The sequence below is a fragment of the Leptonychotes weddellii genome, chromosome 6 (genome assembly GCF_054177405.1).
Source record: "Leptonychotes weddellii isolate Sample4059 chromosome 6, ASM5417740v2, whole genome shotgun sequence".
Classification (NCBI taxonomy): domain Eukaryota; kingdom Metazoa; phylum Chordata; class Mammalia; order Carnivora; family Phocidae; genus Leptonychotes; species Leptonychotes weddellii.
In genome coordinates, this window is record NC_138374.1 from 23,289,816 (window position 1) to 23,310,421 (window position 20,606).

Genomic DNA, 20,606 nt, shown 5'->3' on the forward strand with positions numbered 1-20,606 from the left:
TATTGTTCATAATACAACATCATTTTAACACCTATTTCAATGCTCTGCCCATCAACTGATGCAGACAGAATACTGCTGTCTGGAACGGTACCAATTTTGTCATTTTTAAAAGGGAGTGAAGAGGGGTGCCGGGTTGGCTCAGTCGGTAGAGCCTGCGACTCTTGATCTCAGGTTTGTAAGATCAAGCCCCACGTTGGGTACAGAGATAACTTTACAAAATAAAATCTTAAAAAAGAATAAATAGGGGCGACTGGGTGGCTCAGTCGTTAAGCGTCTGCCTTCGGCTCAGGTCATTATCCCAGGGTCCTGGGATCGAGCCCCAAATCGGACTCCATGCTCCACGGGAAGCCTGCTTCTCCCTCTTCCATTCCCCTTCCTTGTGTTCCCTCTCTCGCTGTGTCTCTCTCTGTCAAATAAATAAATAAAATCTTAAAAAATAAATAAATAAATAAAACAAAAGGGAGTAAAGAGAGCGTCAGACTTCCAAAGCAAAAATTGGGTGAGCTTCTTCTACATACGACCCGCAAGCCCCGCCCTATATGCAGAGCGGCTCAGTGCACGCCCGCCCAGGTTTAGGTGAGGGGCAGTGAACCACATTTCCCAGCGGGCCCTGCAGGTTGCCGCGCCTGCGCACTGGCAGCGTAGGCAGGTAGGCAGAACTCCCGCGCTATCCAGCCGCGGGGTCTCGTCTCCACCGGTCTCTGGCCGCGGCATGGAGAGGGTCTCGGTGACCACCGGGAGCGCGGGCGCCGCCAAGGCCGAGGGAGCTGCAGCCATGCCGCCCCCCCCTGCGGTCTCCCCGCCTGCTCTCACCCCGGCACCCGCAGCGGATGAGGAGGGCCCGCCGCCTTTGCCCGAGGCGGGGGCTCCAGGCTGCTCGGGCTCCCGGCCCCCCGAGTTGGAGCCCGAGCGCAGCCTGGGCCGCATGAGGGGCCGCTTCGAGGACGAGGACGACGAGTTGGAAGAGGATGAGGAGCTGGAGGAGGAAGAGGAGGAGGAGGAGGAAGAGATGAGCCACTTCTCGCTGAGGCTGGAAGGGGGTCGGCCGGACTCAGAGGACGAGGAGGAGGTATTTATAGCCGGTGCCGGACCACGCCGGGCCGGAGGGGCCTGAGTGAGGGACGAAGCCAGCCCTCCCCAGTAAGGGCCCGGCCGCGTCCCCAGCTCGCCGCTGCAGCTTTTGGCACTCGCGTCGACCTCCACCCCTCTCTCTCAACCTGCCTAGGCATGTGGCGCGGACTGGTCCGCGCCCGATTCCCTGCCGACTCTTTTTGTGAGCTTCCTGCCGATCACTTAGGCTCTTCAGGTCCGCCTCGATTATTTTGTAAATAATTACTAAATTATGCCAGGCGGGTAGGCGCCAAGGGTACAGTGCTCCTGCCTTCCAAGAGCTTACAGTCGGACAGGGAAACAGTCCATTTTTACAGGGTGTTCGGAGGATGGTAAACCCTTCCCTATCTCATCAGTCTCTAATTGGGAAGGTTTTTTGTTCGTTTTTTTAATGTGGTAGTGCATACTTTATCAAGTTGGTAACACCTAGCCAGTCAGAATTGATATATTAAACATAAACACCAGTATCTCTGGCAAGTTTGCCCATTTTGTAAGTAATTTATAAAGTAAGATGCCCCTCATAGGGCAATATACAATATATCCAAAAGAATGAGATCTTTTTGAAACATTGGTGTATATTGTGTTATTGTAACTTTGAGCAGGATTTTGAAGGGTTGGAGGTACTGTAACATGTTTCCATGTTGCAAAGTAAGTTACACATTGTTCATAATGAAATGTGGGGATTATGGTTTAAGAATTTGAGAAGGCAAGGACTTGTATTTTAAAACTATTTCCATTGCATTTTCAGCGCCTGATTAATCTCTCTGAGCTGACACCATACATCTTGTGTTCCATTTGCAAAGGTTACTTAATAGATGCAACTACCATTACAGAATGTCTTCATACGTGTAAGCATATAGTTCACATTTCAAACTAATACATTCAATTTTTGAAATGTCTCTAAAGCATCCTAATTTAAACTTTTTTCCCCAACAGTTTGTAAAAGCTGCATTGTAAGACATTTTTACTATAGCAACAGATGTCCAAAATGCAACATAGTAGTACATCAGACACAACCTCTTTATAACATAAGGTAAGAGAAATATATAAGTAAAATTTGTATTTTAAATACACTTTTTCTGAAAGCTTCTAGTTGTGTAGTTGGAAATAAACTCTTGACCTATTTCAAAAAGGGAACTACATATTCTCTAAAATACATATAGAACACTTACTGTGTACCAGGCACTGTGATATCTGCTGGAGACAAAAAAAATAAAAAAGCACAGGCCTCTCTTTTTGAGGATTTTAATTCCATCACTCAAGTTAATGAGACTAGTTTAGCCTTGTCATTTTGGGGTACTTTTTAAAAGTAATGCCTGAAATAACTGGCCTCTTTAGAAAAACCCGTGTATCATAGGTCATTGTGTTTTTTTATTTATTTATTTTTTTTTAATTTTCAATTCATACTCCGTTTCCTAAGGGAAGAAAAATACTAAAAGTGGATTGCTTTCATTTGTTCAGCAAATACTATAACATTTCTATCCCTTTATAGAAGAATGCTTTGTAGATGATGCATAGAAGTTCAAAATACAGTCTCTGCAAGCGAATAAGACCAGTACACATGGAACAATTGAGCAAACCATTCAAGAGTCTATGATTATTTATAATTAATTACTTCAGGTTATCTCAGGTGAGAGCCAGTGCTACCTAAAAATAATTCACCTCTGAAAAAGGAGATATCCACTCCCAAGAGAAAACAGTTGCAAAGAGCATCATTCACTCTCACTCTGTACCAAAATGCATTTTGCTGAATTCTGAGGTATTCTCCATCCTTTCCTTTTATTAGGTTGGACCGACAATTACAAGACATAGTGTACAAATTAGTGATCAATCTAGAGGAAAGTAAGTTTGTTTTATTACATAGTTGTGAATCCCAGAATCTCTGCTGACTCTATTAGTTACATTTTAAGTGTAATTTAGTCTGTGTTTTATCATTTTTTAGGAGAAAAAAAGCAAATGCATGATTTCTATAAAGAAAGAGGTCTAGAAGTACCTAAACCTGGTAAGTTTGGGTGTATATCATAATGTATTTATAGATTAAAGAATACTAACTTAATAAAATTTAATCCCTTTGAGGTTGTTTTTGGTGATAGTTGGTTATTTTATGATCAAAGAGAAAGATTATGAAGGTAAAGATGTAGTATAATCCAATTTAATTATTTATAAAAATGAAAGAGTATAGACTCTGGAGCTAGACTGAGTTTGACCCTAGCTCTGCCACTTTACTTTCTGTGTGACTTTGGCAAATTACTCCAATGTCTCAATTTCCTCATCTGTAAAGTAGGGATAATGACAGCACTTCATAAAATTGTAGTAAGGATACATTGAGTAATACAAAGCACTTAAAACAGTGCCTGGAACATAGTAACTGTTCAGATAGTTTTTGTGATGATGGTAGTGTCACAGTATAGAAGTTAGATAAATTTCTGTTTAAATCCTGATTCTTCCACTTACTACATATTGCCTAATCTCACTTAAACAGTAATCTCAGTTTCTTTACAGTTTTAACTGTTAAAAAAAAAAAAAGAGTAGCAGTATACTTATGGGATTATAACAAGGATTAAACAAGAATGCGCATGTGCAATGCTGAGTATGAGCCCTGAACCCTGGCACACAGTAGTGCTTATTAAAGATTACCTGTATCTGTTGTGTTATGATGAGCTCTCTCTGTGGCCCTGATAAACCAGCCACATATGTCTGCCTTCCAATGTGGACTGGTCCCCAGGTGCAATTTCAGTGGCTTTGACAGATTAATGTTATTAAAGAAAGGAAGATTGAGGGCTTTATGATCTTTTAAATAGTCAACATAGTTATCATATGTGTGGTTATTTTTCAAAGATCTCAATTCATGAAATTTTTTTTTCTTTGGCTATTAAATAGCTGTTCCTCAGCCAGTCCCTTCGAGCAAAGGAAGATCTAAGAAAGTCTTAGAGTCAGTGTTTCGTATTCCACCTGAACTTGATATGTCTTTATTACTAGAGTTCATTGGGTGAGTACCCTAAACCTCTGCCTCTTAACCTTAAAATAAAGAATTTGTTAAGTCCCAACAGTTACGAAATCATCCTGAACTCAGGCAAAATCAAGTTTTTCTGATATTCTTTTAAAAATGAATCATGAAATATTTAAGATTTAAAAAAAGGTCTAAAGAAATAGTACTACAACTGCTTGTATTGCCATCATCTGGCTTAAGAAATAACCCATGCTAGTATATGGCGGGAGCCCTTCGGCTACCTCTTCCTGTTCACCACCCCCCCTTTTCTTAGAGGTTAATAACCACTCTCCTAAAAGTAATGATCGCCATCCCAATGATTTTTAAAATATGTTTATCTCATGTATCAATGCTTAAGTAATATGTAGAATTGCTTTTGTCCGTTAAAAACTTTATATGGTATCACTGTGTCTTACAACTTTTTTTTTTTTTTAATACAACTTGCTTTTTTCACTCAGCATTCTGTGATTCATCCATATGGAAATGTGTAGCTGTAGTTCATTCATTTTCACCATTGCCTGGTATTCCCTCAAAATCAACATGCCATAATTTATCTTTTCTTGTACTGTTGAACATTTAGCTTGTTTCCAATTTTTGCTATTATAAATAATGTCGCTTTAAATATTTGTGTACATATCTCATGTATATCTCATATATACATAAATATTTGTCTACATATCTCATATATCTCGTATATATATACAAGATAGTTCTCTAAGAGTATAGATTTGCTGAGTCTTAGCATATGTTTGTTTTTAACTTTACTTGGTTTTGCCAAACTGTTTTCTAAAGTAGATGGATATCTTTCTAATTCATATAAATTGCTTCTTTCAAACATTGTATGTAGCATATGGTGTACTCCATTATATTGCAACATTGTTAAACACTATCATGATTACAGAGTTGGCATGCATCAAACTGCAGTTTTCAGAATACTTAAATAGTTTGCAGAATAAACTAAAATGCCTTTTTTGGAAAATACAGACTTTCCATTTTATGTCACTGATGACTACTTTACTTTTTAGCTATTTCCTCCTTATAATTTTTGGTTGCCTATATCACTTATTAGTGTCTAGCTTGTGCTATGTTGTATTTATCTCTTTATGTAGTCACCCTATGTTCTCAGCTGATATTAAGGACCCCTAAGAGGCCAGAAACCGTTTCTCATGCCTACACAGATCCCATGTAGTAGTGCTTGATAATGAAATAAAAATCCCTTTGGAGGAATGAACAGAAACTAGGTAATACCAAACTTTAAACCAGCAATTTCTGATAATAAAGAATATGTTCCAATCTAAATGTCCAAAAGGGACCTGGTTAAATAATGGTATATAGCACATGAGTACGTGCTAATATGATAGCATATGTGCTAATGTGGAACAGTCTCCAAAGTAAGAATACATTGTACGTTCTCGTTTATTTATTTATATTAAAGAGAGTGGTAGAAAATACGTGCGTAGACACGTTTTACATGCCCAGACCATTCCTTAAAGGACATAGAAGAGGATTTTAATGGCCATTAGTTGCCTCTAGGAAAGGACAGCTGGAGTCTGTGAGTCCACGATGGGAAAAGGTCTTACTTTTCATTGCATTTGAATTTTGACCATGTACCTTGGTTTTTAATAAGTCTATTTAATTAAAATTTGAAAATGGAAAGGAATTTATATTTCTAAAAAATATTTTGGGGAAATGTGACATTTCCTACAATGCACAGCAAGAACTGATGATCAGGGTTTTTTTATACATTTTTTGAAAAGTGGCAGGGATGCAAAGATAGCAAATATGTGATGGGCATGCCACCGTTACCTCTTCCTTTGCCCACTGCAGAAATCAATAATTAATCATAGCAGGCTTTCCTAATGAGTGAGACTTGACCATGGTACTCAAGGCAGTCATTACCACTTACCAAACTTACTACATTATCAGTACATTCCCTGCTATAGAAAAAAGAGCCCTCATGTTCTTTCCCTGCTGCCAGTTGCCGGGAGGCTGAGGCTCAGGTGGACTTGGTTCGGCTTCACCCAAAACCCACCGCCATGGCCAAGGAAGGCATTGCTGCTGGAGGTGTAATGGACATTAATACTGCTTTACAAGAGGTGCTGAAGACTGCCCTCCTCCATGCTGGCCTAGCACATGGAGTTTGCAAAGCTGCCAAAACCTTAGATAAGCACCAAGCCCTTCTTTGTGTGCTTGCATCCAACTGTGATGAGCCTATGTATGTCAAGTTGATGGAGGCCCTTTATGCTGAACACCAAATCAACCTAATTAAGGTTGATGACAGCAAGAAACTAGGGGAGTGGGTGGGCCTCTATAAAATTGACAGAGAGGGAAAACCCCGTAAGTGGTTGGTTGCAATTGTGTGGTGGTTAAGGACTATAACAAAGAGTCTCAGGCCAAGGATGTCATTGAGGAATACTTCAAATGCAAGAAATAAACAACAACAACAAAACTTTGTTCTTGTTCTAAAAAAAGAAAAAAAGAGCCCTCACTTGGAATAAGGGATCTAGAATTAAATCCTAGCTTCTCTATTATCTAGTTTTGTGAACATTGACAAATTGCTTTTTGTTTTTTCACACGATGTTTATTAAGGTCCTGCTATATGTACCAGCATAGCATTCTGCTAGTTGTTGATCATACAGTTTGAATAAGTAGGCCACGGCCTTTGCCCCTCATGGAACTTTTAGTTTTAACTTCTCAGAGCTTCAGCTTCCCTATCTGTAAAAAGAAAGAATTGAGCCTTTTATGTGGATGATTATGATGAGTAGTTGAACTCATAATATAGCTCTTCATCTGTTGTCAACTAGTTGAGGGGAAGAAAGCTTCCAGGGTGGCAAGGAGTCCTTTTGAAAGAAAGCTTCCAGAGGCAAAGAATCCGTTTGAAGTCACCAGTTCCCAGAGTTCACTACATGGAAGAGCTTTTATATTGCCACAGAAGTCAGGCTCCTGAGGGTAGCCTGTAGGCAGCTCTTTCATGGCAGGACAAATATCAGAGGAGTTTTAACCTGAGGCAAGTACAAAAGCAAATTTGGTCCAGCTTTTGAGCCCACTTAAGTTGGAGGAGCAAGAAAACTGAGGTAGGTTCAGCCTGTGAACAGTGATTTTTCAACCATTGGAATATGAAGTTAGATTTCCCCCCTAAATTGGGTATGCGTGTTTGGTGATCTTTAGATATTCTTGTACTTCTCCTTTTTGTTCTTCAGTTTCTGTGTGTAAAGTAGAAGATGATAAAAAGAAATAACTTCAGACAAGCAGTATAGTGTGTACAGAAAGCATAGACTTTGAAGAGTCTCAGTAAGTCAAGGTATATAACCTTTGGGATGTAGCTGAACTTCTCTCATCATCAGTTTCTGTATTGCTGAATTGGGGATTATAATAGCAACTAACAGGGTTGTCCTAAGTACCAATTTATGGTATTCCTACCATGTCTAAACTATTAGCAATATATGAGTATTGAAATAATGCAGGGTCATTCAAAAATAAAAGTTAAAGTAGTCTGTGGTGCTGTAATTTGTACATGTGCTAGTGAGGAAAATGGACTCACATGACTTAAGTGTGATACAGCAAAAATTTCATGCAGTCTTAAGCTCAGTAGCATTTAGTGAACCATGGAGGTAATATCCAACTGTATGCTGTATTAATCCAACTAGAGTATTATGTTCAACTCTGGGCACTACGTTTTAAGAGAGATCTTGGTAAGCCGAGGTGTCACCAGAATAGTAAAAGGTTTGAAAAACCATATCATATGTGGTAAGGGAAGGAACAAAAATAATCTGAAAAAGAGAAAACAGTCATAAGCCCCTTAAGTTCATTTCAAATCTTTAGAGGGTTATCGTATGAAAGAAAGATTGGGTCTAGTTCACAAGAGTACCGAAAGGCAAAACTAGGACTAGTGGGTGTAAGTTACAGGGAGAAACATATTTGCTTCAGTGCAAGCAAGCAATTCTAACAAAGTTGCCCACAAATGGAATGAATTGACTTGTCAAATAAGAAGCCGTCTATCTCTTTAGGTGCCTAAGCAGAAGCCAAATGACCATACATCATGGATTCTATAGAGATAATTCTTGTAACACATAGGGTATTTTATTTTACAACTCTAAGCTTATATATCTTAGGTTCCTATTATGTCCATATATATAACCTTTATATTAATGTAATATTATTTATAATATAGCTTATATGTTATATTTTAATATATTTCTCTTTTTGTATTATAAGAATATTCTGTAGATGATGCAGTTGTTATCTGGCCTACTCTTCACAACATGATAAGGAAGAAAGAATGTGGGTTTTGATGCTAGGTACACCTGAGTTTGAAGCTTTATCACTTAATAGCTCTGTGACCTTAAGCAAGTTATTAAACCTCTCTGAGCTTAATTTTCCTCATCTATATAAGGGGAATATTAATACCTGATATGCAGGGCTATTATGAGGACTGAATGAAAAACATGCATCCTGTGTGAAGACCTAATATAATGCCTGGTACATAGTAGATGCCCAACAAAAATTAGTGCCCCTTGTCTCCTCATGACATAAACATAATTGATTTAATCAAGAAATCTCTTTGTACTTCAAGGTGAAGGGCAAACTGAGTAAGTCATGCCCATTATGCTATAAGTAAAACAACAGGAAATCTAGCAGCCTTCTTGTAAGAAATCTATCTTGTAAGGGTTACTGTAAAGAAAAAAAAACATTAATTATGATAGAAGTTTTACTTTAAATTGGAAAATGTTAGAATGCTACATGTGGGGGAAATCTAAATACTACGGATATACTTCTAACTCCTAGAAGTATACAAAGTAAAGTAGTGGCTGACACTGCCTTTGCCTTACCAATAGGTGGCAGAAATGACAACTACATTATTTATTTCGTAAAGGGCTAGGTGATGGTGTTTTAAAATTAAATTGATGTTCCTCAAATATTTATATTCATGTTATTTTTCTGTGTTACATGATTTAATGTATAGTTTAAAATGTTGATTAATTTTGCTTTCATTTTTCAGTGCTAATGAAGGCACGGGACATTTTAAGGTATTTTATTTTTATTTACTTCACAGGAGGACCCTGTAGTACACAATTAAAGAGTCAGATTAGCAGTCATGTGGAGATTGTTTTCAATTACGTAGAGTTTTGTAAATAAAAGTAGAAATGTGAAGTACATTCAGTAATGCTCTCATAATAAGTTTATGAGAAAAGAGTTATTAAGTAGGGATTTGTTATTAATTCAGGACAGAGGTCTAAGGAAACAAGTGAGAAATTTTTAAAACTCTAAAACCAAATACTGCGATAATTTGGTGACTTTAAAAAATATTTCAGGGCGCCTGGGTGGCTCAGTTGGTTAAGCAACTGCCTTTGGCTCGGGTCATGGTCCTGGAGTCCCGGGATCGAGTCCCGCATCGGGCTCCCTGCTCAGCGAGGAGCCTGCTTCTCCCTCTGACCCTCCCCCCTCTCATGTACTCTCTCTCATTCTCGCTCTCTCAAATAAATAAATAAATCTTTAAAAAAAAAAAAATATTTCAAAACATTTTTTGCATAGTTTGGCATTCAGAGTTAAATATGAGCTTAAATTTTTATTTGCATGTAACATTTTGGGCTCAAGGTAAACCTGCCCTAACTTGCGGCTTCAATCATTTACTGAAATTTTAGAGGTAAGAATGAAGTCCTTTGTTAATGTACCTAAGTTAAGAGTTGCCTTAAAGGCTCTATTATCACAGGTCCCATTGTACACAGTGTTGCTCCTATAGTATGAGTCATTAAGGAAGAGGTAACTTTTCCCTCTTTTTTTTTTGAAAAGGTAACTTTTTAAAAAGGGCTAAATCAGGCCTTATAGTTACTTGGGACTGTAAATATACAGGAAATAGCTGACTTTGATCTGTTTAGATTTTTAGTGACTTTTTCAAAGTCTGTACTAATACTTGGGTGGATTATACCTGGTTGGGTATACTGTTTTATGAGTATATTGGCTTAGAGACATGAATTGAAGCATAGGAATAGATGGGTACTTCTGTGGATGAAGTATATTGTAGATGTTTCCCAGAGATCAGTGTGATGGAGGGAATGCAGTGTTAAGTTCGGTAACTTTGAATTTCTTCTAAGTTGTAAAATACCAGATTTATGGGGATTAGGGAGTTCTTTCCTAGTAGTATGGTGGCTGGGAAAGTGGCATATGAGTTTCTGTATGGGACAAGTACAGTGTCATATGCTCCTAGAGTTTGCCGAAGATGTTTGTCCAATGACCTGTAGTAGCCACACAAACCAACAGAGTATAAAAACTTCATGAAGAAAGAACTAGACATTAAGTTGAAATATTAGCCTGTTGCTTCCACAAACGCACATATGGACCTAGAATATTTATGTAGTTCCAATTGTCTCACATTAGAAAAATAGGATGACAATACCACCTGTGAAGTATTCTTACCAAAACAAATGTGCAGCTGATCACACTCCTAGATTTAATTACTAATTTACAAGAAATTCAGGGGACAAAGGAACATGTTAAATGACACCTTAGGAATATAATAAGCCAAATCTAGACAGTGGAAAGCTACAGCACAAACAATTGTGTTTCTCCAGAATAAAAGGGAGGGGTGAAGAGGAAACATAGATAGAACATATTAATTAAAAGAGACTCAGAGGACATAACTAACTACAATGTATGGAGTTTATTTGGATTTGATTTGAAAAATAAACATTTATGAGAGAATAACCCCCAACTGAAACAACCCAAATATCACATCAACTGGTAAATGGATAAACACAATATGATATAGCCACACAGTGGAGTATTATTTGGCAGTAAAAGGGAGTGTGTACTGATAAATGCTACAACATGGATGAATTTTGAAAATATTACGTTAAATGAAAGAAACCAGGCACCAAAAGACCACATAATGTGTGATTCCATTTATGTGAAATGTCTAGAGCAGAGAAATTCATAGAAGCAGAAAATACTATATAGATTGGTGGTTGCCAGAGTCCCGGGAGAGAGGGGGAAATTGGGAGTGACTGCTAATTGGTGTGGGGTTTCTTTTTGGGTGATGAAGATGTTCTGAAATTAGATAGTGGTGATGAGTTGCACAACCCTGTTTAAATAAACTAAAAATCTTTGAATTGTATACTTTAAAATGGTGAATTTAATGATACATGAATTATATCCCAATAAAGGTGTTGAATTTTTAAAAAGTAACTAAGCCAAGATCCAATGGGAACTTTGAATAGAAATATTGTTTGTAATATATTTAGTGTATATATTTGAAAGTACAAAAATACATCTGGTAAAAATAATACATGTAAAAATTAGAATTCGAATTCATAGTTTGAGTTCATATTTGGTTATATTTTTTTTCACAAAATCTTTGTTTTATTTTTATTCTCTCTTTAATGACAGCCCTAAAAACAATAAAATCATTTCCTGCTGGGTAAGAAAATTGAGACAATTGGTGAAATTTGAACATTTACTAGAAATTTTCTGATATTAAGAATTTTAAAGTATGATAATGGCATCATGTTTTTAAAAAGATCTCTTATCTTTTAGGGATACCTACTGAAGTGTTTACAAATGAAATATGTCTGGGGTTTGCTCCAAAACAAATCTGGGAATGGGGGCCACGAAGTAGTTACAGTGGGAAATGGGTGTGGTATATTTAAAACAAAATTGACCTTGAGTTGATAAAGCTAGGTGATAGGCATATAGGAGTTTGATTTATACTGTTCTATAGTTTTGAGACATTAAGTTTTCAGTTTTAATTGATCATAACAGGTGTTAATTTGAAGGCCTTATACCTGTGAGAGATGATGAACCTCTTTCAGAAACAAATGATCCTGTTAATGCTGCATTTTGTGACTATTTTTACTTTGCTAAAACTGTCTTATACTTCCTTAGTTAATAGATTGGCAATCTTACTGTTTTTCTTTTTATTCTGTGATTTTAACGGAGTTCTAGTTATAGCTTTTGGTATTATAGCTCAGTATTCTCTGCTACTTAAAAAGCTGTTTTTATATCTTTTTTTTTTTTTTAAAGATTTTATTTATTTATTTGACAGAGAGAGACAGCGAGAGAGGGAACACAAGCAAGGAGAGTGGGAGAGGGAGAAGCAGGCTTCCCGCGGAGCAGGGAGCCCGATGCGGGGCCCGATCCCAGGACCCTGGGATCATGACCTGAGCTGAAGGCAGACGCTTAACGACTGAGCCACCCAGGCTCCCCTGTTTTTATATCTTATCTTTGAGTTTAAGTATGTCCGTCTAGATGATGCCTGGTTGTTAAACTTTTTACCGTGTAGACCTGTAGCATGAAAGTCATAAACCCTTTTTGCTACATTCAATTTCACAGTGTTTCACTAGGCAGTAATAAAGTCCAGATAATTTTTCCCAGGAGTCATTTTTTTTTTAACCTTTAATTACAAAAAAAAAAAGATTTTTTTTTTTTTTTTTTAAGAGAGAAAGAGCCCTTGTGGGCAAGGGGGAAAGGGTAGAGGGAGAATCCTAAGCAGGCCCCACACGAGCTCAATCTCATGACCGTGAGATCATGATCCAAGCCAAAATCAAGTTGGATGCTTAAACTGACTGAGCCACCCAGGCACCTCATTAATTATGAAAATTTTTTTTTTTTTTTTTAAGATTTATTTATTTGAGAGAGAGAGAATGAGAGACAGAGAGCACGAGAGGGAAGAAGGCAGAGGGAGAAGCAGACCCCCTGCTGAGCAGGGAGCCTGATGCGGAACTCGATCCCGGGACTCCAGGATCATGACCTGAGCCGAAGGCAGTCGCTTAACCAACTGAGCCACCCAGCCGCCCCAATTATGAAAATTTTTAAACATAGTGAAAAGTAGAACCTCCCTGTGTCCATCACCCAGCTTTACCAATTAACTAATGGCCAATTTAATTTCTTCTATACCTCTGTCCACTTCCCTTCTAGTATTATTCTGAAATAAATCCCCAGCATTTTGCCACTTCATTTGTAAATATTTCAGTATTCTTAAAAGATGAGTCTCTTTTTTGGGCGCCTGGGTGGCTCAGTCGGTTAGGCGTCTGCCTTCGGCTTGGGTCATGATCCCGGGGTCCTGGGGTCGAGTCCCGCATTGGGCTCCCTGCTCAGCCAGGAGCCTGCTTCTCCCTCTCCCACTCCCCCTGCTTGTGTTCCCTCTCTCGCTGTCTCTCTCTGTCAAATAAATAAATAAAATCTTAAAAAAAAAAAAAAAGATGAGTCTCTTTTTTTAATGACCATGTATCATACCAAAAAAAAAAAAAAGTTACAAAAGTGTCAGTGTCATGAAAGATAATAAAGTGGCAGAGCTATTCTAGATTAAAGGAGATTACAGAAACATGACAACAAAATGCATTGTGTGAGCCTTCATGACATAAAACAATTTTTAAAGGATATAAGTAGGACAGTTTATAAAAGAATTTGTACTATTTAGGTAATTGTATTAATGTTAAATTGCTTAAATATTCTGTATATTTCCTGTTAATTATATTGTATATTGTATATAAGAAAATCCCTTTATTCTGAGAAGATAACTGCTAATATGTTTAGGGGTAAAATATCTGTCTGCAAATCTCATGTGGTCCAACAAACCATTAGCATGCACATATACACACATACATATAAATTAGAAGAGATAAAGTGAATATAGCAATATATTAACAGTTTGTAAACTAGGTGAAAGCTGTCTGGGTCTTCCTGGTACTATCTTACAACTTTGTAAGTTAGTCATTTTTCAAAAAGTTGGGGATGGTAAATGAAAAAGAAATTAATGATTTCTTACTGTCAAATATCTACTCAGTGTTCAGATTTTTAATTGTCTCAATCATAGTGGGTGTTCTCTCTCTCTCCCTTTTTTCTTTAACACTTTAAATCAGGATCCAGATAAAGTTCACACATTGTGATTGGTTGATATATCTTTAAGTCTGTGGTTTTCCTTTTCTTTTTTCTTTCAACTCATTGTTGATGAAACTGAGTCATTTGTCCTATAGTTTTCTACAGATTGGGTTTTAATGTTGCATTGCCATAGTATAATTTAGCATGTATTTCTGTCTTCTGTGTTTCCCATAAACTGGTAGTTAAGTCTGAGGGTTGATAAGACAGGTTTGATTTGAGGGGAGCAAGACTGTTTCATAGGTGGTGGTGTTTCTTTCCATCTAGAGGCGCATAATGTCTGGTTGTCTGGGCCTCTTTATAATGTTAGCAGCCAGTGGTGCTCAGTGGCTAAGCACATTAACTTAGTAGGGTTTGGAAAATGATGTTATCATTCCTTCTTCTTTTTTTTTTTTTTTTAAGATTTTATTTTTAAGTAATCTCTACACCCAATGTGGGGCTTGAACTTACAACCCCAAGATCAAGAGTCGCATGCTCCACCAACAGAGCCAGCCAGGCGCCCCTATCATTCTTTCTCCTATTAGTTGAAATACTTCTATAAAGAGAAACTTCTCTTTGTCTGTTTGGTTAGCCAGTGGTAGTTTATATAGGAAAAGCAGGATAAATGCTTGATTCTTTCCCTTCACTTACCAAGTTCAAAGTAATGAGTTGGTTCATTAGCATACTCCAGTCATGACCAAATAGGTTTTGTTGTTTTTGTTTTTACTTTAATATGAACTCATGAATTTAAACATATTTGTGATTTAAACCCATTTCTTCGAGCCCTGCATCAGGCTCCCTGCTCAGCGGGGAGCCTGCTTCTCCCTCTCCTCCTGGATCACGCTCTCTGTCGCTATCTCTGGCTCTTTCTCTCTCAAATAAATAAAAAAATCTTTAAAAAAATTACTTCTAAAAAAATAAATAAGCCCATTTCAGTTTTTTTCTTTATTGATGTTCAAATTGTCCTTCATAGGTATCATAGTCTGTGATATTTTCTTGCTATCTGATATGACAAGATGTTCCATGCTCAACTTGTACATTTTTTGTCCCCCAGACATGGAATTAGTCCTTTCTCCAAGGTGTCCTAGTTCCTTTTGGTAGTTTTTAAAAATCAAAATCTGGCTACCAAGGGTTCATCTAGCTACTGGGTTCATAACTGTTTCTAGGCCTCTTCAGTTGACAGAGATAGGAATTTTTTCAAGGTAAAATGTAATTATGAGTTGATAGCATCTTTTTAAAAGCTCTTTTTAGTGAGGGGCGCCTGGGTGGCTCAGTCGTTAAGCGTCTGCCTTCGGCTCAGGTCATGATCCCAGGGTCCTGGGATTGAGCCCCGCATCAGGCTCCCTGCTCTGCAGGAAACCTGCTTCTCCCTCTTCTACTCCCCCTGCTTGTGTTCCCTCTCTCACTGTGTCTCTCTCTGTCAAATAAATAAATAAAATCTTTAAAAAAAAAAAAAAAGCTCTTTTTAGTGGTATGCATTATCTAAAGCAAGAAAATAACCAAATGTCTTATAAATCTCCCTACAGATCTTAAACTAGCTTATTCAGCTTTCTTATCAAATTGACCTTTTGTGTTACAGATGGCAGGGAAGACTGCTGTGTTTAATTTCAAAAAAGTGTAATTCTGTGGATTTCTTTTTTCCTATTTATTTGCAGATGGTAGGTGGCTATTAGGTGTAGCAGAAAAAATGAGTTGACTATGTAGGTAAGAACTGGTTTTTGAGCTTTAAATGAAAAAACAAAACAACCAAAAAACAAATTGTTTTCTTAAAAACTGGATGTGAATTATAGGGGGGGAAATCCAGTTAACTTGTGAACCTGGGGCATGAGGACTAGGGTTAGCCACCCTAGCTTTGAAAGCCAAGACCAGTTTTTTTCTTTCAGGTATTGGCACATGTCCTAATTCTGTTCTGGATGATCTAAACAGTACAGTATTTATAACTTTAGCTAAGTTGGATTAATTTTAACAAACACCTGGGGTAAGGTGCTCACCAAGAATTTAGAAATAAGGGAGATTGGACTGTCCTCTGCTGGTAAACCTGAGGTAAGCCCAGGAAATTCACCTTCAGAAATGTGCTGGTTGCCAGACAGGCATAGCTAGATGATTCAGAATAGCAGCTTCTTAAGGCACTTACTGGGATTCTCATGCTCGTCAGTCATTGCCCCCTACAGTGAGGTATTTTCTTGGGGTCTGTACCTGTGGGACGGCTGTACCTCCTCCTCAGTGAGAATGCCTTAGCTTTGTGAGGTGAATCCTGTACCTACCTTAAAAGAATATGAAACTTTGCCATTTTTGTCTAGGTTATATCAGTATCCCATGGTGACTGTTAAGCCCTCTATAAGAGTCCAGTTCTTTCACATTGAGAGTAAAATGGTCACAATACGCCAGTAGTAACTATGTGCCAGGATTAATAGGTATCTACGTACATTAACTCACTTTCCTCTTGATAAACCTATGAGGTGTAAGAGGTGCTATTATCTCTTTTACAAATGAGGACAGAAAGGTTCAGCAACTTGCCTAAAGACTTATAGCTAGAAAATGGCAGAACCCCAGGACCTATAGCCAAGCAGTCTGTTTCTGGAGTACCTGCACTTAACACTTAGGCTACCTGCTACACTGTGGTAATAAGAGATAGCTTTATTGTAAGGAAAGATCTTAAGAAAACAAACTACAGGTAGGAAAGCTGAGCACTGTTACATGGAACAAGTCTAGGTCCTCTGGTAGTCATCTTGGGCTCCTTCTCTTTCAGGGTTGAAAAACACTGCTCATGTTTTCCTAAAAGGTACCCTTTTAGTTCTGATTACCTCAGCTTTTCATTTGTATTAGAGAGTAGCCTCCTTAAAATTGCCTCAGAGACAAGAGTAGCTGGCTAAGTGTTAGTTTCTGCTTTAAAACCCCGAGGCCTCTCCACCTATCACCTTAGACCATTGGATCAGATTCCAGCCACATTTGTCTGGATGTTAATCTTTTTATTTTTCCACTTAAAAAGGAAAACTCTTTATTAGGGAAAATTTTGCACTCATACAGAAGTAGATAGAGTAGAATGCCTGTGTACACAACTCAGCTTCAGTAATTATAAACTGATGGCCAATCTCATTTCATCTATATCTTCACCACTTCTCATAATTTTAAAGCAAATCCCAGACTATGTATCATTTTTATCAGTAAATAATTAAATTTATTTCTAAAAGATAAGGACTTTTTACAAACATAATGATACTACAGTTTTAAAAATGAATGGTAATTCCTTAATCAAATAGCACATGCTATTTAAATTTCGTAGATTATCTCATGAAAATTGTTCTATAAGCTTGTTTAAATCAGGACCCAAATAAGATCCATACATTGTAATTGGTTGACATATCTCTTATTTATATTCCTTACTAGAAGTTCGTCCTCCATCTTGTTCTTTTTTTTTCCTTGCAGTTTTTTTGTTGAAGAAACTAGATTATTTTAGACATAATTTAGTCTTAGGTATTCTTTCTCTGTCAATAAATTTTACTCTAAGTTTTATTTTTGGTGAGGTATTAAAATAAACCAGTAAGCCTTTCTATTAAAAAGTTATTGATGTGGGGCGCCTGGATGGCTCAGTCGTTGGGCGTCTGCCTTTGGCTCGGGTCATGATCCCAGGGTCCTGGGATCGGGCCCTGCGTCGGGCTCCCTGCTCTGCGGGAAGCCTGCTTCTCCCTCTCCCACTCCCCCTGCTTGTGTTCCCTCTCTCGCTGTGTCTCTCTCTGTCAAATAAATAAAATCTTTAAAAAAAAAAAAAAGTTATTGATGTGCTTTTCAGAGAGGGCAAGCTAAGCAAAAATTCTTTTTTTTTTCCTTGATAGGTAAATTAACTCAAAGTTCATAGTAGTTTTTTTCATAAGTCTGTTGAACATCTTTGCTGTAAAATTTGCTTTTTGACTTACATGTTTTATGCATATTTGTTCTGAAAATATTTATTTATGTTTATTTATGTAGCCCTTGGAGAAGAAGTTTGTCCGAGTTTCAGGAGAAGCAACTATTGGGCATGTAGAAAAATTTCTCAGAAGAAAAATGGGTCTTGATCCAGCTTGTCAGGTAGAGTACATGTGTGTAAAAGGACAGATGAAGTTGTGAGATCACCTTTAGCATTTTGAAGAAAGAACTGTCTCAGGATTTTATGGCGTGGCTTTTGTTTTATGATATGTAGATATTGTAAATGTTCATTAAATATTGGTACACAGTGGTTGCAGCCCCACTTGAATCACATTTGACTTACTGTCTGCTTCTCGCTGCCGCTGATGACCACCAAGTGTCAAAGAAGAGTTGAAGACATGAGCCTCAGTTCCCCTCTTTGGTTTTAAAAATGAATGGTAATTCCTTAATCAAATAGGCACGTGCTATTTAAATTTCCTAGTAGCGTAGCATAGTGGCGTAACAAATTATCTCTTATCCATCCACTTCTTTTCAGAGGACATCTTTGCATTTATAACAAGCTGACTCCAAGACACCTAGAAAAGTGAAATAGCTATGTAGTATGAGCCGTGTTTGTTTTTGTTTTTTTTTAAGATTTTATTTATTTATTTGACAGAGACAGCAAGCGAGGGAACACAAGCAGGGGGAGTGGGAGAGGGAGAAGCAGGCTCCCTGTTGAGCAGGGAGCCCAATGTAGGGCTCGATCCCAGGACCCTGAGATCATGACCTGAGCCGAAGGCAGACGCTTAACGACTGAGCCACCCAGGCGCCCCACCCTATTTGGTTTTTGAGCATTGGAAAATATCTCCCATTCTAGCTGTGTAATTTGTTCTTGTTATAAGGTGGAAACTCAAACCTCATGTATTGTTGAACATAACATAGAATGTGAGCCATTAACAATGCACATCTATATAGTTTTCCTTTTTTATTACTTAAATTTTAAAGGGGTTTTTGTTATTCTCCATCATGTGTAAAATGTCATAAAATAATTTTTATTTAAAACACCTATTTGTGTTAATTTCACTGATATTTTAAAGCTGGCTGAAAGTTTGGTAGTGTTTTTAGTACTGGTATTTGTAGGTACTAAATAAATGTCTAATCCAGAGAAATGTAACTTCTCTTACTGAGTTTGACATAATGCTGGCTGTATCTCATGACAACTAAAGACTGGAATGACTTACCTGTAACTTTGTAGCGATAGCTTACTTGAGGTTATTCCTCCTCTTTTGGTTAGAAATAGGTAGCTGCTTAGAGACCTCTGGACAAAGAATTGTGAGTGATCCCATAACAGTCTATTATTTCTAAAAACAGAAGTCAGAAGACTTGCACCTGATTATATAGAATAACTAAGAAGTGCAACCCAAGAGGGCTTACTTAGGATATAGGTTATTTCCTCTGTGGCTAGATACTGATCAGAACACAATTAGCATTTATAAGTTTTACATTGGTGTTTTAAGAAATGTGGTTGTGGGGCACCCGGTGGCTTAGTCAGTTGAGTGTCTGACTCTTGATTTTGGCCCAGGTCACTATCTCAGGGTTGTGAAATGGAGCCCCACGTTGGGCTCCCTGCTTAGCGGGGAGCCTGCTTCTCCCTCTGCCTGCCACTCCCCCTGCTTGTGCTCTCTCTGTCAGATAAATAAGTAAATAAATAAATAAATAAAATTTTTAAAAAAGATTCTCTCTCCCCCTCCTGCCCCTCCCCTCCACCCCTCTCTAAATAAAAGTAAAAGAGGGCACCTGGGTGGCTTAGTCAGTTAAGTGCCTTCGGCTCGGGTCTCGGGTTGTGATCTGGGTCCTGGGATCAAGCCCTGCAGGGAGCCTGCTTCTCCCTCTCCCACTCCCCCTGCTTGTGTTCCCTCTCTCACTGTGTCTCTCTCTGTCAAATAAATAAATAAAAAATCTTTTAAAAAAATAAACATTTAAAAAAAGAAGAAAAAGAAATGTGGTTGCCAAATTGGCTTTACTGTGTAACAATGTGGGGTTTTTTTTCATGTCATAGAATTCAAGGCTTTTAGCATTTTGAAATAAAATTATATAAAATCTGTTTCAACATTTAATTTTCTCTGTCAGCTCTTGGTTCTGTAGGTCAATATTTCTTTCCTATTCAGGTAATATATAGCTGGTAATACTCATAAATTACTATTTCACCAAAATGTTGAAATAATGGAACAGAGAATTATCAAATATGCAGATACTGTGAGTAAAATTGTTTAGACCTTCTAAATCCAAGAGAGAATAAACAAGAGTTACTTCTAATATGAGCAGAACATTGAGCTAGTTAACCATTAATCAAAATAAAATGCTTGGCCAACGCAGTCACTTGAGCCTGCTATGCTGATCTTTAAACCAGTTATTCCCAAGTAGGAAATGCGTGCTTTGTTTACAGATATGTGACCTTCATTTATGGTTCTTGACTAGCAGGAATGGATGAGACTACAGGACTGTTAAATGCTAAACTACCTTTTAAAGTTATTTGTGGCAGATCAAAATAAAGAAGGAAGACAATTCTGAAAGATAATAAAATACAGATCATGTATTCTTTTTTTTTTAAAGATTTATTTATTAATTTATTTTGAGAGAGCGAATGAGAGAGAGAGAGCACATGAGAGGGAGGAGGGTCAGAGGGAGAAGCAGGCTCCCTGCCAAGCGGGGAGCCCGATGCGGGACTCGATCCCGGGACTCCAGGATCATGACCTGAGCCGAAGGCAGTCGCTCA

At 37.8% G+C, this 20,606-nt stretch overlaps 1 protein-coding gene and 1 pseudogene across 3 annotated transcripts; both read left to right on the forward strand.

Moving 5' to 3' along the window:
• The first annotated feature begins 634 nt into the window (after positions 1 to 634).
• PCGF6 (polycomb group ring finger 6) lies at positions 635 to 18,267 on the forward strand. Of its 3 annotated transcripts, XM_081823610.1 has the most exons (8): positions 635 to 1,069; positions 1,859 to 1,958; positions 2,047 to 2,143; positions 2,897 to 2,952; positions 3,053 to 3,112; positions 3,991 to 4,099; positions 9,099 to 9,126; positions 17,915 to 18,267. In XM_081823610.1, the coding sequence occupies exons 1-8, from the start codon at positions 713 to 715 to the stop codon at positions 18,050 to 18,052; spliced, it is 945 nt and encodes a 314-aa protein (XP_081679736.1). In that variant the 5' UTR covers positions 635 to 712; the 3' UTR covers positions 18,053 to 18,267. The 3 variants fall into 3 exon arrangements, with proteins under 3 accessions (XP_081679736.1, XP_081679737.1, XP_081679738.1); XM_081823611.1 differs by lacking the exon at positions 9,099 to 9,126; XM_081823612.1 differs by lacking the exon at positions 3,991 to 4,099.
• On the forward strand, positions 4,106 to 9,091 carry LOC115943017 (small ribosomal subunit protein eS12 pseudogene; annotated as a pseudogene).
• Positions 18,268 to 20,606: the final 2,339 nt, after the last annotated feature.

Bases quoted from the DNA above. Each gene is read 5' to 3' on its own strand.
- PCGF6 (XM_081823610.1), top strand. From the start codon at position 713: ATGGAGAGGGTCTCGGTGACCACCGGGAGCGCGGGCGCCGCCAAGGCC. The intron at 1,070-1,858 runs GTATTTATAGCC...TTGCATTTTCAG, and splicing joins ACTCAGAGGACGAGGAGGAG to CGCCTGATTAATCTCTCTGA. The intron at 1,959-2,046 runs GTAAGCATATAG...TTTCCCCAACAG, and splicing joins TACAGAATGTCTTCATACGT to TTTGTAAAAGCTGCATTGTA.